This window comes from Sciurus carolinensis, chromosome 7, assembly GCF_902686445.1.
Source record: "Sciurus carolinensis chromosome 7, mSciCar1.2, whole genome shotgun sequence".
Taxonomy (NCBI): Eukaryota; Metazoa; Chordata; class Mammalia; order Rodentia; family Sciuridae; genus Sciurus; species Sciurus carolinensis.
Window position 1 is genome coordinate 27,092,875 of NC_062219.1, and position 16,615 is coordinate 27,109,489.

The 16,615-nt window shown below is 41.1% G+C and overlaps 1 protein-coding gene and 1 non-coding gene across 2 annotated transcripts; one reads left to right on the top strand and one right to left on the bottom strand.

Moving 5' to 3' along the window:
• Positions 1-1,021: 1,021 nt before the first annotated feature.
• Perp (p53 apoptosis effector related to PMP22) lies at positions 1,022-16,418 on the top strand. Its single transcript, XM_047558772.1, has 3 exons — positions 1,022-1,388; positions 10,762-10,902; positions 14,977-16,418. Exons 1-3 carry the CDS (start codon positions 1,175-1,177, stop codon positions 15,201-15,203), a joined length of 582 nt encoding a protein of 193 aa, XP_047414728.1. The 5' UTR covers positions 1,022-1,174; the 3' UTR covers positions 15,204-16,418.
• Positions 14,536-14,619, bottom strand: Trnar-ccu (transfer RNA arginine (anticodon CCU)). Its single transcript has one exon. It is a non-coding gene; the product is annotated as a tRNA-Arg (tRNA).
• Positions 16,419-16,615: the final 197 nt, after the last annotated feature.

The window sequence follows — 16,615 nt, forward strand, 5'->3', positions numbered from 1 at the left end:
CGGTTCCTATTGAGAGTACCAAACTGAAGTACAGAGGGCTAAATCTGAGACATTAAGTACTTTCCATTTCTTTTATATTAAATTAATACAAAACACAAGGGATTGTCTTTGAGGTATGGGGTAAAATGTGCCCCTCTCTGGGTGTTTCAGTGACTTGCCCAAGGCCACCGTGGTGCCACACTCTGAGACCTTGTTTCTTCTCATTTTGGCTCCTGATTGCGGCCCCATCCTCCCTGCCACACCTGAGGAGTCAGGGCTGGGGCAGAAGCTGGCTCAGGACGCTGAGGGGTGGGATTTTTGATGCTGGCCGCATGCTTACATGATTTTTATTTGAAGAGACCAAAGTGGGGTTTCAAGAGCTTGATTTGTGTAAGAGAATGGACTGCGGCAGAAACGACGTAAGGTGCAGCGCTTCCAAATAGTGTTTCTTAATTGCGTTCATTCATGAAAGTCCCCTGAGCGCCCCTGTGGACCCAGACTAGGGTCCAGACACCAGGCCACATTGATCAAACACGGCCTCTGCAGACTGGGAGCTCGCGACCCAGCGGAAAAAGCCCTGTAAAGAGAGGAGTCCGAAGGGAGCGACGGTCCAAGGTGCAAAGGTGGAGCCCGGGAGGAAGGGACCATGTCTGCCTGCGCGTCAGGGTCGGGATCCCGGGCTGGGGTGCACAGGTCCTGACCCTACGCGGGCGGGGGCAGCACCGAGTCACAGGTTCTTCTGCAATACCCAGCTCAGACTGCTTGGAGCTCAAGCGTGGCGTTGTTGACAACCACACATTATCGGACAGCAGGGTCAAAGTGTGCAGCCCGCGTTGTGCAGATGAGCGTGCGTAAATCGAGCGCTAAGATTAACACGTGCTGCGAGGGACCCCGCCGCGCGTCCCGCAGGGCTCAGGCCCGCCGGGTGTAACCCGAGCCGGGTCGGGTTCACCCGGCCCCGCCCGTGCCGCGCGCGCCCCGGGCCAGCTGGGCAGGTCGGGGCGGCGCGCTCTGAGTCACCGGAATCTAGGTGGGGCCCGCGCGCCGCGCCCCCGCGCCAGCCCCGAGCGGCGTCCTCCCGGGAGCCGCCTCCCCGCGGCCTCTTCCCTTTTGTCGCGGCGCCGGCCGCTCGCGGGTCACTCTCTCCGCCGCCCGTGCCCAGTGCGCTCCTCTGCTCCGCGCCGCGATCGTCGACATGCTGCGCTGCGGCCTGGCTTGCGAGCGCTGCAGGTGGATCCTGCCCCTGCTCCTGCTCAGCGCCATCGCCTTCGACATCATCGCGCTGGCCGGCCGCGGCTGGCTGCAGTCCAGCGACCACATCCAGACGTCCTCGCTGTGGTGGAGATGCTTCAGTGAGGGCGGCGGCAGCGGGTCCTACGACGATGGCTGCCAGAGCCTCATGGACTACGGTGAGTGCCCGCCGCCGCCTCCAGGAAGCCCTCGGGGCCGCGGCCTAGGGCATTCGCCGCGCGCCAAGAGCCCTAAACGGGTCCCGGGCGGTGGCTGCTTAGGACAAAACAAAACTGAGTTTCTTGCATCTGACCTGAACTAAAAGAAGCTGCAGTTTTGGGTGACCAAAGTCAGGTTCAAAACCGAAAGAAATTGACCCTAGTTCAAACTGTTTTTTCCCTCGTAGGAATGGCCAGTTGCCTGCATTAAAAGATTCCAGCTATTGCCGAGGTTTAGATGAATACATATAATGAGCAACGTGTATTTTCTTGGAGACTTGCCGAAATTTCTTCCCACTCCCCTTCCTCTTCTGGTTCTTATGACTAAAATATAAATATTAAAATAACGTGCCTTCCCTACATAGGTGGATTCGTTTAATTTGATCGAAGGAAAAGAAACTTTTTTTGTATGAAGAAAGTCCTTTCCGGCAGTTTTAGTTAAGGTTTCAGTAGATATTTAGTATTTTACCTGCTGGGCTAGTTCTTGTTAGCTCTTGTTCTGGGCGTAAGCATTTTGGCGTAAGCATTGGCATTGCTGTTTAGAATATTTATTTTAATCTGATTTGATATCTAAAAAGCAAACTCATCATCTGCCAGTGAAGTGAAGGGAAGCAAGAGTTGACACATTTAATCCGTTGCAGATGGAGTGTTCTATTTTCCCAGCCTGGAGGAAGCCTCAGTGCTCAACTGGTTTATTGACGGGAGAAGTTCTTGTAAGAAAAAGGTTTTCTTTCACAGGGGAACCCCCGCCCCGCAGGGTAGATATGAGTAACAACTGGAGTCTGTCGTGATTGGCATTGTGTAGGGGAGCTGGGGTGGTCCTCCTGTGGACATAATGAGAAGCTTAGAGCCAATGAGACCTTAGCAACTGAGTTTTGTAGTTTTAAAGAGGAAGAAAGCAGCCCTGCTTTTTTCATTCCCTACCTTCACCATTGACTTGACTCTTTTCCTGAAGTCAAGTTTCCAAACAAATCCTGTTTATTTGTGGTTCTGGGTCCTATTATCAGTAGCTTGGCCTAGCTTAACTCTGGCGGAATCATTTGGAAGTTCCCACGGTGGACTTTCCTGAAAAGTAGGCAGGGTCCCCATTAGGCAGGTAATAAAATGGAAAGACTGCAGGGAATTCCTGCCTTCCTTAAAGCTTTTATTTTTTTTTTCCCCCTCTGAAAACACATACACAAACACTGTGCTAGCTAAGGTTTGTGTTATGCCAAGTGTTAGGGTTTTAAAGGGAATTAATTACTTTGAAATAATATAACTATCTTCTAGTTAAAATGCGTTCACACTCAGTCTCCTGTTGGAGACTTGAGGTCTGCTGGAAGTTTTTTAAAACAGACTTGGTTAGTTATGAGTCCACAGGCTCATGTACGGACCCAAAGAATACTCAGTAATCCTCCACATATGAGGTAAGCTGGCAGTGCCGTGATCAGCACTCTTGCTGGGACATGATTTGGCCTGCAGGGCCCTGGCTGTGACCACAGCCCTCTTTTGAAACAGGCACAATGCTGTTTTAATGTTTCTTGCCTTGCTGGGTGAGCTCACCTCTTAGGGTGTGGCTGTTCCAGCCTTCAACTGTTATAGTAGTTAGTGTATGGAAGGGAATAAGCAGGTTTTGTTTCTAGTTTGGTGGATTTTCTTCCTTTAAATTAGAGAATTCTGAAGCATTAACTTTTGTCATTGTGAAAAACACACTGGATCAAGAGCATAGTTCGTTTCGATTTGCCCTTTGGAAAAACTCAGCTTTCAAGCTAGATCTTGACAAGTCTATCACTACCTTTCTGATGTAGCACACCTTATTTTCATAAATCAGTAGTGACTTTAACTTCTCAATTGAGTTACTCCTGTCACCTTTGCAAAGATAATGAAGTGCCAGTCATGGCTGTCAGCCATGGGAAGAAGACAGATAGGAAATCAACAGAGGGGTCCACCTCTCACCACTGTAAATGGAAGACGAGTTTTAGGTGCTTATTCTTCCATCTATCTCCTGCGTGGACTGTCAGCTAGTTTTGCCCCACAGGTGTAGAAATTGAGACTTCTGAGCTATAGCATGATTATCTAGGCATCTCTGAACTCTAGATTTTCAAATAACTCCATAAGGCCTGCTGAAAACAGTGTTTACTTGAAATCACACTTCATCTCAAATGCAGTTTGCAGTCACACACACTCCCACATGCAGGTTGTGTGACGGGTCGCTGTGGGTGACTCTGACCAAAATGATGTCTCAGTACAGAAAATTGAGTATGTCCAATTTTTTTTTTAAACTTGCAGCGTAGTAGGAAATAAGTACACTGATTACCATTGTAACTGTTAAGAAAGTAGACCTTTTCCTTACTGTGTTTGACCAGCTGTCTTATTAGGTGCTATTCATAGCATCGATCATGTTCTTTTTGTGGTAAAGACACAGGTTATTTCCGGCAAGTATTGGCAATAATATTAAAGAATATGGATGTTTTTATAGTTCCTTAGCACTACAAATGTGAAAAACGATATTATATTCTTCACTGTTACTGATTTTTTAAAACAAATTTCAGATGAGCAAGTCATCTCATTTTTCCTTATAAATGAGCCAAATTATATATTCTGAATATTTTCTTATACACAATGGTAATAGCTAAATTAAATCCTAGCTTAACGGATATTTGTTTAAAGTTTTTGGTTTGTGTATGTCAAGAGGGAAAGGAAAATCAAGATTTACGATTGAAATGGGCATCCAAGTTTCACCTAAAAATAAAATGTGAACTTAAGCTTGAATGTGTGTTCACGCATGGTATTTGTGAGCTGCCAGCACCTTTCTGGTTTTAAGGACAAATTCATCAGTCATATATTTTAAGCATTGGCTGTGTAGATTTCAAATCTGAGGCAAGCTCCTGTTTGTCAGTTTGAAGAATAATGGATGTGAGATGATGAACAGAGGAATAGGAAAGAGTGGAGAGTTGCCTGGAGTTTCAAGTCAGAAATGCAGATCCTCATTTTTATTTAGTCAATTAATTTTTGGTACCCAGGCAGTGAACCGAGGTACATTTGGCCACTGAACCACATCCCTGACCCTTTTTATTTTTGATTTTGAGACAGGATCTTGCTAAATTGTTAAATTGCTAAGACTGGCTTTGAACTTGGAATCCTCCTGCCTCAGCCTCCCAAACCACTGGGAGGTCAGGTGTATGCCTGGCCAGAGCCTCATTTTTACCAGAGATACCTTTTGACTACAATCAGATACATCTAGAGTTTTTCAGATGAATCACTCTCAGGCAACTCATAGAACCAGAGTTTATATGAAATAATTTCAGATCAAGTCCTATGGTTCTCAAAAGTACAGGAAATGAGAAGAATAAGTGTGAAGTTAATAGGTTATGTTAGGCTAAATTCAACTTAAGGATTTCATTTTGAGATTATGCTCTGTGTCTTTTGGGGGAGTGTGTTGGGGTAAGAGAGTCAACTCTTCTTATTTTGTGAAATTAGGCATTAGTGGACAGATGACTGTGTTTCTTCACATGCGAGTGTAGTTGGCCATTCTGTTGATGTAATAGTTTAAATATATACTGATTTGGGGGTCTAAAAGTCTATACCAGTGGTGTCAGCTGGTGTAGTGTACATTTGCTGCTTTTAGTGATCGCTACCCTGGAAAGCCTCAGTCCCTATCCTGTGACCTAACTTGTCTCTGCAGACTCCTGGACTGTTAGAATTAAAGTGCATCCAGTTCAAAATGCTCACCAAAGCCCCATGCTCTCGTTAGCAGCAGCTGACGGAGCAGGTTGCCTTTATTTGGCAACTTCATTCTGCTCACTGAGTGATGCTATTTGTTTACAAGCACCTGTCTCATACTGACTGAGCTAGAATGTGCTTCCCCGTAATTCTGCTTTTCCAGTTTCCTTCTTCCATCAGACAGATTTCAGATATTTAAGGGTAGATCTCCAATTCATTGCTAATTATCTTGTCTTCAAAGTAAAAATTCCCATGTTCACTTCTTCCTGTGTGGGAGAGCTCCTCCCCTCACTGATTAGATGAAAGAAGACCATAAATTGGTCAAGCAGGGTAGTTCTGTAAAAGCACAGTGGTAAGCAGTCACCACTTGGCCCAGTTTCAGGAGAAAATGTGGAGCATGTGAAGAATCTCACACCAGCTGTGGAATGCTTGCCCCTGCAGACCTCCCTGCAGGTCTCTGCTGTGCTATTCCCTTCTGCTCTCCAGAACTCTGGCAGGATGGTGGTGTCTTCCTAGGTAGATTTTTTTGCAGGTACACTCTTCGTTGTCCTCAGGATTTTTGCTACCCCAAGTGTTGCATGCAGTAGCATCAGCAGGATCTGGGAGGTGTAGTGCCACATCCACATGCTGAATCAGAATCTGCATTAACAACTTCCCCTTTTGAATTTCAGAAGCACTGGCCAAGTCACTGCAGATGACCTTCTCGCTGACTATGCAAAACTGTAATTTTAAGTATAAAATCTACTCATGTTTATTTATTTGTAGGTAGGATCTTTTACTTGTTAAACTATGATTTCAGTTCTGCCTGTACATGGCATAAAGAACCTCACAGAAACAATATGAAGAAATAGAAACAATATGAAGTAATCTGACAAAAGCTCAGATCAGATCCCCTTGGCGGGACCTTTGGTTTTGCTAATAGGTGAATCCTTCATTCTGGAAAGGGAATAAACCCTAATGTTAGTTGGTGTCCTGGAGCAAGGAGGAGGGCACTGACTGTTTTGGTCTGTTTGGTGTCCATGTGAAACTCCTGAGGAATTCAGCAAATCCATGAAAGAAGCACTCACTTTGGGGAAACAGTACTACAGGTCTCCAAATAATGTTAAAGTGTAAACTGACCAACAATGTTAAAAATATGAGCAGTGTCTTCCTTGTTTTAAAATGTGTCCCCCCCAAATTTTAGTTTATCTTTTCTAGCTTGACCCTCAAGGTTTTTATTTAGTTTTGTTTATTTATTTTTTTATCAGTTGTCCTTGCTGGTCTTTTCCTACCCATATTTGCCTTCTAATATTGTGTTTTCCTAAATAATTTCTGGAGAAAAGATATAAGATGCTTCCTCATACAAAATAACTTAAAAACAGTTCCTAAGAAAACTCCAGTTTCAGACCACTGAATAGTTTTCATGTTTTTGATTTAATTTTTACAAGGAAAGTTTGATGATAAGCTGTGGTTAATCCATCTTATTTGAAAGTGGATTTATAATGCTGCTTTTTTTTTTTTGATAGCATAATCTTCTCCAAGTGGTGCTTACTAAATCAACGTAGGACAGAGAGTACATATATAAACCAAATTGGCCTTCCCCCAGGGGAGCAAAACAAAAATTCTTACACAGAAACAGCATCTATTTCCCTGCAATGCTGCTGACTTTTGTTGTCTTTTTTGGGGGACTGACAACTGACAGTGAAAACCCTCCCTGGTACCACACACTTGCACCATTAGGAAAGGTCTTAAAATCTGGAATAATAAAAGAGTAACGAAGGACAGACTTGTGTTCAGGAAAGATAAGAAGAAGTCTGCATTTGAAGAACTACAGACCATCTGTTAAATCATAAAAGAAGTTTAGCTTTAGGATCAGTTGTAAAAATTGATGTTTTCCACTGGGGTTGATAATGTGTCATTTAGATCATATAGGAAATATGAATAGTTCCAAATGGACTGGCTAAATTTATAGATACTGGACTTGGTCTGGGCAGCTGGGTCAGAATTTACTTAGGATAAAGACAGCTTAAGTTTTCAAAATGTATGCCATGGAGAACAGCCCTGCTTTTAAGCCTGTAGGACTGATGATTCCCTTCTCAGAACACTGGGTCTCAAGCACCCTGCTTAGACCTGATGTGGTCCATCTGATCATTGTACAACAAAATAATCACATGGGAAGCAGCTTGCCTTACATGGAGAGCTGCTGTCATTCATCAGTGAGGACCTTTAAAACCATGCCAAGATTTCTGTCTAAATGATAGTTAAATGATTCAGTGTGGGTGTTTCCATGCTGTAAGGAGCAGGTTTTACAGGTTCTACAAGAAAGTGGCCTTTCTCAAGATAAAATGTTGCTTAATTTTTCATTTCAATTTTTTCAGCACTTTAAATAATCAAGACATTAACTGAATTAATAGGAACAGTTCTTTAAAATGATCTATTTTGTGAGTGTGTCCACCTGTTGGCCTAAGACTGGGTGAATTAGCTTACTGTTTCTTTTAATTCCTTCCAAGTACCTGAAACTAAACATAAATTATACTTCAGTTAAAATGTTGAAGGAAGAAATAATAGCAATAATCTGTGTTAATGTTCTTCAGACAAACAGGGAAAATCATTACTAATTTTATAGCAATATTACACATAATTTATTTAGCTAGACTTTTACAACATGGATCTCTGAGTAGAAAAGTTTGGTTATTGAAATAGTTTCCTCATGAGGATGTTTTTCCTGTTTTACTGAAAGCATCCTTCTGCCCTGCAGTGATTTCATTATGTCTGCAATCCTACACAGGCACAAGGAATTACAGAGTTTCAAACTTAACAGACTTATAGAGGGAAAAGTAAATTTTTGCTTATTTGATTTTAATGATTGGATTTAATTAAACTTAATGGCTGCAATAACCACACACTCAAAAATCTATAGTAATGAGACTAATTGACAGAGGGGCACATACAGAAAGTTCTGTGCTCTTTTTTGGTAGTGCTGTATCTATTCTATGGGGAGTTTAAGTATGTATCTTAGTTGTCCTCTGACTTTAGTAAGGATGTAAGAAACACTGTGCTGCGACTTCATCTCTGACACTCTGATTCAGCAAGTCTGGAGGGAGGCCCTAGAATCTGCAGGTTTATTGAAAGCCACTGCTTAAAACGACAGTATGGTCTATGGGCTGTACTCTGAGGATGTCTAGTTAATCAGTGCTCCTTCTAAAACATGTTTTCTTCTTTCTTAAAAGTTTCCTTACTTGAAGGATAAGGCAAGTGAGAAAAACTTCACATTTTGGTTTTATTCATTTCAGACGTTCCTATGTCGACCTTATCCCCCAAATGTCATTGATCTAACAGGATGAGCAAAAGGGGTCAGAAGGAAGTAATAAAATCTGTAAATATGAAAGTGGGTCTAATCATGCATAATCTCAGTCCCTCCTGACTGGTGCTATTAAGGGGGAATTTGTGGGAAAACAGTATTTCTAATACATATAAAAATGTTTATTTCCCCTAATAATCTGTTATAATGCAGTCATTTTCGTCTCTAGAGGAAGCCCTGGAGGGAGTATGGAAACTGGAGAAGGGAACAGAGGAATGTAGCCCTGGTTTGTTTCATGTTAATTCATGAAAGATGTAACAGGTGAAGATACGAAAGTGCATGGGGGCACTGGGGCTGTAGCTCAGTGGCAGAGCCTTGCCGAGCATGCGTGAGGCCTTGGGTTCGATCCTCAGCACCACATAAAGATAAATACAACAAAGGCAAGCTGTCCACCTACAACTACAAAAAGAAAATTAAAATAAAAGTACACTGGATGGCTGTACTGGGATGGTGCAGAACCTTGCAGATGTAGAATAAAATAAAAACTTGGGTACTGGAGAAAAGTCATAGAAAGAGAGGAGGATCTTTTTGAGCAGCCAGCACTGGGATGCTGGTGGTTTGCACACAGTGGTGCTCATTCTCACACGGACCTTCCAGCAAGCATTTTTAGCTGAGTGACATCTAAGTTAAGCCTTGAAGGAGGTAAAGTCACACAGGTAGCTGTGAGAAGAGTGAGGAGACCAGCATGTGGCTACCAGGTGGCAGAGGCAGGTGTAAATGAGGTCCAGGTGACTCCAAGGCTCCTGTCTTTCCTGCGGGCCCATGTCTTTGTTTGACTTTGAGCACCCAGATGACTTAGAATTGAGTGAGAATATCACCTGCTGTGCTGTGTGAGAGAGTAAAACCAGGGCAAAGAGCAAATGAGTTTCCATTTCAAATGCAATAATGAGTAATAGGTTACCAGTACATGTTCTTCCAATAACAGATGATGGGTAACAACACGTGGGTTATCCATACAACAGAATATTATTCAATCACCAAAAGGAAGGAAATACTGATTCATGGTGTAAGGCCCCAGGGCATAGGCTCCCACTTATGGGAAATGTCCAGAATAGGTGCATTTAGACTAGTGGTTGCCAGAGGCTGGGGGAGGGGGACCTAGGAGGTGATTGCCCGTAATGGGTACAGGGTTTCTTTTGGGGGTGATGAAACTGTTCAGCAATTGTTAGTAGCAACAGTTGCACAACCCTGTGAATATTGGGAAAACCACGAAGTTGTACCCTTTAAAAGGGTGCATTTTATGGCATCTAAATCATATCTAAAAAATTCATGTTTTGGATTCAGACAGGTTGGAAATCTAACTGTGTAAACCATAGTTGTGTGACTCTGTGCTGGTTATATGAACACTCAAAGCCCAAGTAAATAAATCCTCATTTCTAAAGTAGAAATGAAACTCTTGTGAGCCTAAGAAGTTGTGAGGATTCGATGAGCTAGGGCATGTCCCAAATGCTAGTTAGCAAACTCTAGAGACAAAGTTGTATGCAGAGAGATTTTAGAAATCAGCCCTGGTGGAACCACAGGAATTGCAGACTGGAGTTGTCTGTATGTGTATCATGGATCTGTTTCCTTAGGTACAGAGTAAAATGACATGGGGCAGGAGGGGCCCAGGTAGGTTCCTCAAATCTAGAACTCATCCTGATTCTCTTTCTAGAGCCAAGATCAATAATTAAGAACTCTCGTGCAATAAATTCTGAATACTTCAGACAGGAAAATTTAGGCAGAAATTTAGCAAGGTGGTTTGCTACCAGACCTGTGGGAGAATCCAGGTTTTTCTATCGTTGTTTTCTTTAGCATCTCTGCCTACTTATAAAGATATATTTTCAGTTGTTCTTGTTGCATGAAACCAAACATTAATAGGAAACAAAGCTCCTTAAAAGTATTTGAAACATTCCCTACAAAATTTGTCATTTAAATTGCTTAATACCAAGAATGTATATTATGGTCACGATGTGTTAGAGCTTGAGTAAACCTTTTAAATATATCCATTTATATGGCAAATTTACTTCATAAGAAACAGTTTAAAGAAGCGGAACTGCCATGTCAGAGATGTAAACATTTGTCCCAGAGCTGAGGGTAGCGAACCTTTCCTGAGTCTCAGTAGAGGAATGTCCTATATATGAATTACCTCATCTTTGCTTGAAATATGGAGGCACTTAAGTATTGTCGAAAGAAATACATCCCTCCACACAAATTTAGCTAGTAGAAAGGAAAAACAAAACCCTACTGATATTTGATAAGCAATTTTTAAACTCGATGTGTCTGTCTGATTAATTTGTGTCCTTTTTCTTGCAGCGTGGGGAAGAGCGGCGGCTGCCATGCTCTTCTGTGGCTTTATCATCCTGGTCATCTGTTTCATCCTGTCCTTCTTTGCGCTCTGTGGACCTCAAATGCTTGTCTTCCTGAGAGTGATTGGAGGCCTCCTTGCCCTGGCTGGTAAGACTGGGTGGCAGCAGTTCTTCCTTTATACCTGCAGTGGGCATTAGTAGATATGTTCCTTCCACCAGGAAGATCCTTGATGATTATGGTTTCTGATCTATTCCTGGAAGTAACTCACCAACAGAGGATTCCTTTCCTCTTGTGCCTTAGACAGTATTTTATGCTTCCCTTTCAAGTGATCAAGTTATTCTCTGTGTGTCCCTATCTCTCCTAGGTGACCCCATCCATAGGTACCTACCCAAGGGACCAGATCTGTGTTCTTCTGGCAGTATAGTGGTCTCCAGAGTGGTCCCTAGTCCTGGCCCCCTGTGAGCCCTGTGCTGAGGGGACCTGAGGGTCCCTGTACCATTTCACTTGTTGAAAGAATTTTGTGACTTTGTGATATGGTGGATCATGACAGGGTTTTCTGCAGTGAGGTAGGGAGGGACCAGATCTAGGATCCACGGCATAGAGCTTGTGTCAAGGGATGGTGATTCGGACATAGGTAATATGAAGAAATCTAGTTCTGTAGGTTGGAAGGGCTCAGAGTGAACCTTTAATAGTGGAATACAATATAATATAATAATAATATAGGAATTTAGGAGCAAGAACTATTTGAAATTTTAGTCAGGCACCTGTCAAAGGGACAGGACCTCAGCTACAGAGCTGGATTCAGATGCAAAACTGAATTTTCTGAGGAGGAGAAAAAGAAGGTGCTGAAAAGGGTAAAGCCAGGCCACAGGCCACAGATACCAACCAAGGCTCACAGGACCAAAGCAGACTGCAGACCTGGGGGACAAATACAGCGTGAGCAGATCGTCTTGGGAAGCTGGTCAGAAGCCTTGTCTGTGAGATTGGACATGAGCCAGGAGGGAGACCACCGCATGCTGGGTTCCCTGTGCTGAGGCCAGTTGAGTTCACAGAGCGTAGGGCCACACAAGCAAGGGGTGAGAAAGCCTGGCTGACAGGAGAGAGCGGTGTCAGAGGATGACCACTGCAGCCTTGGTCGGGACTGTCCATCAGACTTTTGAAAATTTCTCTTGATTAAAAAACAAATGCTTACTCTGAGCTTCTCATGTTTCAAAGTTTGCTTTTTGAATAATATTTTAAAATCAGAAGTAACTCGGAAGCACAAAAGATAATAAAGAACCTTGTTGAAAGCTCCACTTCCTTTTGGCTTTTTTTTGAAAACTTTTTTTAGTTATAGATGGACACAATACTTTTATTTTATTTATTTATTTTTATGTGGTGCTGAGGATCAAACCCAGTGCCTCACACGTGCGAGGCAAGCGCTCTACCACTGAGCCACAACCCCAGCCCTCTGTTTGGCTTTTCATAATTCAAATTTGTGAGAGCTCATCACAGGAACATATTTGATTTGTCTTCTTTTCCTTTCCCATGTATTAGAAGGCTAATTGGGTACCTGCTGAAGTTGCCATCAGAAACAACATGCTAGGATATTAACCTAGTTGAAGAATCCTAGTAAATTCTGTGTGGCCCGCAAGCCCACTGCTAAGTATGAATCCAAAAGAATTAAAAGCAGGAACTTGGAAACATATTTGTAACCCATGGGCATAGCATTATTCCCATAACCAAAAGGTGAAGCAACCCAGAGTATTCATTAACAAATGAATGGCCACACAAGATGTGATATCTGCATACAGTTGAGCATTATTTGGCCATAAAAAGGAATGAAATTTTGATCATGTTACAACGTGATGCACCTGAAAACATTATGCCAAGTGAAATAAGCCAGACATAGAAGGACAAATATATCACTCCATTTGTATGAAATACCTAGAAAAGGCAAAATCACAGAGACAGGAAATAGAATGGAGTCTTCTGGGGGCTGTAAGTGGGGGACCTGGAAGCTATTTTCTTTATTGGATACAGAAGTGCATGTGTGGATGGTGAAAAAGTTTTGGGTGTGTAGATAATGGTGATGGTTACACAACCCTCTGAGTGTACTCAGTGCCACTGAATTATAAACTTATAAATGGAAAAAATGATAAATATTATGCTATGTATATTTTACCATGATAAAAAGTATTCTAGGAAAACTATTGCTCTGTCTTAGTATTAAAACAGTAAGGTCGAGTAGTGACTGTCCACACTGACAGGGTATCATGTATAGAAAATTAATTCTAGTGCTCAACAGGTTTATAGCTGAAAGGTCCTGCTTAACCTGTGTCTTCATATTATAATTTAATATTTATTTCCTCCTTTAATGTTTAACAAGGAAATGTATGTAGAAGAATTAATGACTAGACAGCTCAATGCATCTTTGCTGATAATAATGTTGAATAATGTTTACTTGTTTTTAAAGATATTTCATAGCAATTGTTATTTTTAATTCATACATAATATGGTTAAAATTGGAAAAGTTGAACACTTATACAATTTAAATTTTGCAGAAATTCATCCAAATCATAAGACCTTGACATATAATGAATCAAACAATGCCTAACATTTATTACTAGAAAACAATATTTAACATTTATTTAACAACGTTTAACATTTATTACCAGGAAAAGCAGAGATCAGTATAGAGAAGAATTACTTTTGGGTATCTTTCACAATATTTTGCAGTGAATGAAGGACAAACTTAACTAGTAAGTTTACTATGTAGAGTATACAAGAAGCCAAGAAATGTTTTTAAAATCTGCACCATTGGGGCTGGGGTTGTAGCTCAGTGGTAGAGCCCTTGCCTCGCACGTGTGAGGCACTGGGTTTGATCCTCAGCACCACATAAAAATAAATAAATAAAATAAAGGTATTGTGTCCATCTGCAACTAAAAAATATATTAAAAAAAAAAAGATCTGCACCATGATTGACCATCATAACAGTGCCAGAGAAGAGGAACATTTTAATTGAGTTGAAAAACAAGCAGCACATCAAGATGTGGAAACATCTACTGCCTTTCTAAAAAAGAGAACTTTGCGCACTTTGGGGCACATCTGTAAAGCTAGCAGAAGAAAATTAAGATGATGGGAAAATCAGTGGTGAGGATTAGACATTCCCTGCTGTGTTCCTGGGCACAACCAGTTGGTGCCTGCTCTGGAGAGCAGTGTCTTAATGGGCTAAAATCCGTTCCTGCCCTTGAATGGGGCAGTACACAGGAGAGACATTAAGCACATCAAGGCAGAACATAACTTAGCATGGAAATACTTATTATAGCTTTATAAAATCTTGTATATTCTTTGTAGACTCCAAAAGTAGATTCAATAAGCTTTTGTTTTAAAGTTGCTTAAAATGCCAATATGAGGTGACTTTTACAACACAGCATTCAGAACTCGTTTTTTTTTTAAGAAGATCAACAAAACTGATAATGCATGCAGTTCCCACCAAGATAATCCATAACAGTGGATTAATCCAATTAGGTTATAATTCTCATAATCTATAATCACTTCTTTTTTAATATTAGAAGGTAGCTATCCTTTGTTAATATATTTTTTTCTTATTTGTTCTTTTTAGACATACATTATAATAGAATTATATTTTGACATATTTATACATACATGGAGCATAACTTATTCTATTTAGGACCCCATTCTTGTGTTTGAACATGACATGGAGTTACACTGGTTGTGTATTCATATATCAACACAGGGAAGTTATGTCCAATTCATTCAGAACTCTTTTTTTTATTTTTTCCGGGTGCTGGGGATCGAACCCAGGGCCTTATGCTTAGGAGGCAAGCACTCTACCAACTGAGCTATATCCCCAGCCCAGAACTCTTTTTGACATGAGTTTTCCTTTTCACATCTTTTCTTGTCCTACCCTAAAACACCCTGATCATTCCTTTCTTTTATTCTTCCATGCAATATCAAGTGATTCTCTTATTGTGTTGTCTGTATTTCATGCAGTCATTGTATATGGGTCATGTTCCTCAGTGCCGGGTGTCTCTTATTAGCCAGTAATGGTTTTTGGCTCACGGTTAACCATACTCCTCCATCCACGTTATGTTTAGGTGGATTTAACATGTATTTAAAGGCAGAATCTTGGTGGGGAAGGAGTAATCTGTTCTCCTGTGCATTCCTTCATTCATATCGGCGTGCATTAATACCCTGGGCTTCTCTTCTTCCCTTCAGCTGTCTTCCAGATCATCTCTCTGGTAATCTACCCTGTGAAGTACACACAGACCTTCAATCTGCATGCCAATGTCGCTGTCACTTACATCTACAACTGGGCCTATGGCTTCGGGTGGGCAGCCACGATCATCTTGATCGGCTGTGCCTTCTTCTTCTGCTGCCTCCCCAACTATGAAGATGACCTTCTGGGCAACGCCAAGCCCAGGTACTTCTACACATCTGCCTGATGTGGGGAAGGAGTGGAGGAAAGCTGTGCTGCCAACATGGACCAGAGGAGGACGCCGTTCTCCAGCCCACTTGGAAGCTATGTTTTGGTTGCGTTCCTATGATTAAACTAGTCAAAAGTGCTAAGATAATTTGGGAGAAAAAACTTTTCAAATAGTGTTATAGTTTCATATTCATCTTTTATATGTTTTGTGGAGTGCAAAAGACTTGTTTTGCTAGTTACTAATGCAATATTTCCTTACATCTCTCTGTAACATGCTGTATTTGTAAAAACCACATAAACACAAACTTACTAAGGTGGGAAAGAGGTGGCTTCCGAGATTTAATGGTCATATCAAGTTTTTGTTTTTTCCCATATAGAATGGACTGTTTATATAAGGGCTAAGGAAGAGAAGGGAGATGTTGGTAAAAATTATCAGCGACCAAACCTTCAAAAGAAAAGCAAAACAAAAAAATACATTTTTTCAAGTCTTCAGCTATTCAAAGAAGTAAAATAATTTCCTAGGTGCATATCATTTGGAAGAATTTCTAATTAATATCCTGAATATTAAGCTTTGCCTTGACTTGATGTGTTATACAGGAAAGTATTATTTCATGAGTGAAGCAAGTTTTAGTAGAAAAAAACTCTTTAGTAGTGAAATGTTGAAATGAAAATTGCTCTTTTAAAGTAGTTTATAGAGGTAGGGTGTGGGAAAACGCTATATTAATACATTGATACTTGTTTTGTGTCTATATGTTCAGTACCAATGTAGACTGGACTGAAAGGTGGACTGGGTCTAATTCATTGTGATTGATGAATCAGATTAGGTCATGTTGTGAAGCCTTAGGAGGTCGTTGCTATCACAGAAGTGCCATTAAAACAGCCCAGGGAGAAGAAATGGCTTGGATTTTTCATCACCGGTTTAACTGGGCTGTAATCATACAGACACAGCTCTGATAGATTTTAACTGTAACAGAAACCAAAATATAATTAAAAACCTGGTCTTCCTGGGTAAACAGACTTAAAAGGATATAAAACATACAACAGGAGAACTCAGGGATGTGAGTTTCTCCGAATATATTTTGGCTAGATTACTGGGGTTTTTAAAACGATTTATACTGACATAATGATAACCAACTCCTTTTATATATCAAATTATTGTTTTGTAAGTTGCAGCATAAGCAATTGCAGTTTTCATTGTGAATTTTCCCCAATAAACCAGGTTTCAAATCTTGTATCCGGTTTGTAGTTTTTTTGTTGTTGTTGCTAATTATCTATTTTGCAGAAGGGAATTTTTAAAAAATGCTATGAGTGGGTAAGAACATTAGATAAAATAAAAAAGTTGCTTTTTCTCAGTTTTAGGGTGCTTGCTCCTTTCAGGTGCTCAATTATAATTTTTGAACTATTAGTGAATCTAGGAGTCTACTCTCTGAG

Excerpts from the sequence above, each read along its gene's own strand:
- Perp (XM_047558772.1), top strand. The coding sequence starts at position 1,175 with ATGCTGCGCTGCGGCCTGGCTTGCGAGCGCTGCAGGTGGATCCTGCCC. Across the intron at positions 1,389-10,761 it reads CCAGAGCCTCATGGACTACG|CGTGGGGAAGAGCGGCGGCT; the intron begins GTGAGTGCCCGC and ends TTTTTCTTGCAG. Across the intron at positions 10,903-14,976 it reads AGGCCTCCTTGCCCTGGCTG|CTGTCTTCCAGATCATCTCT; the intron begins GTAAGACTGGGT and ends TCTTCCCTTCAG.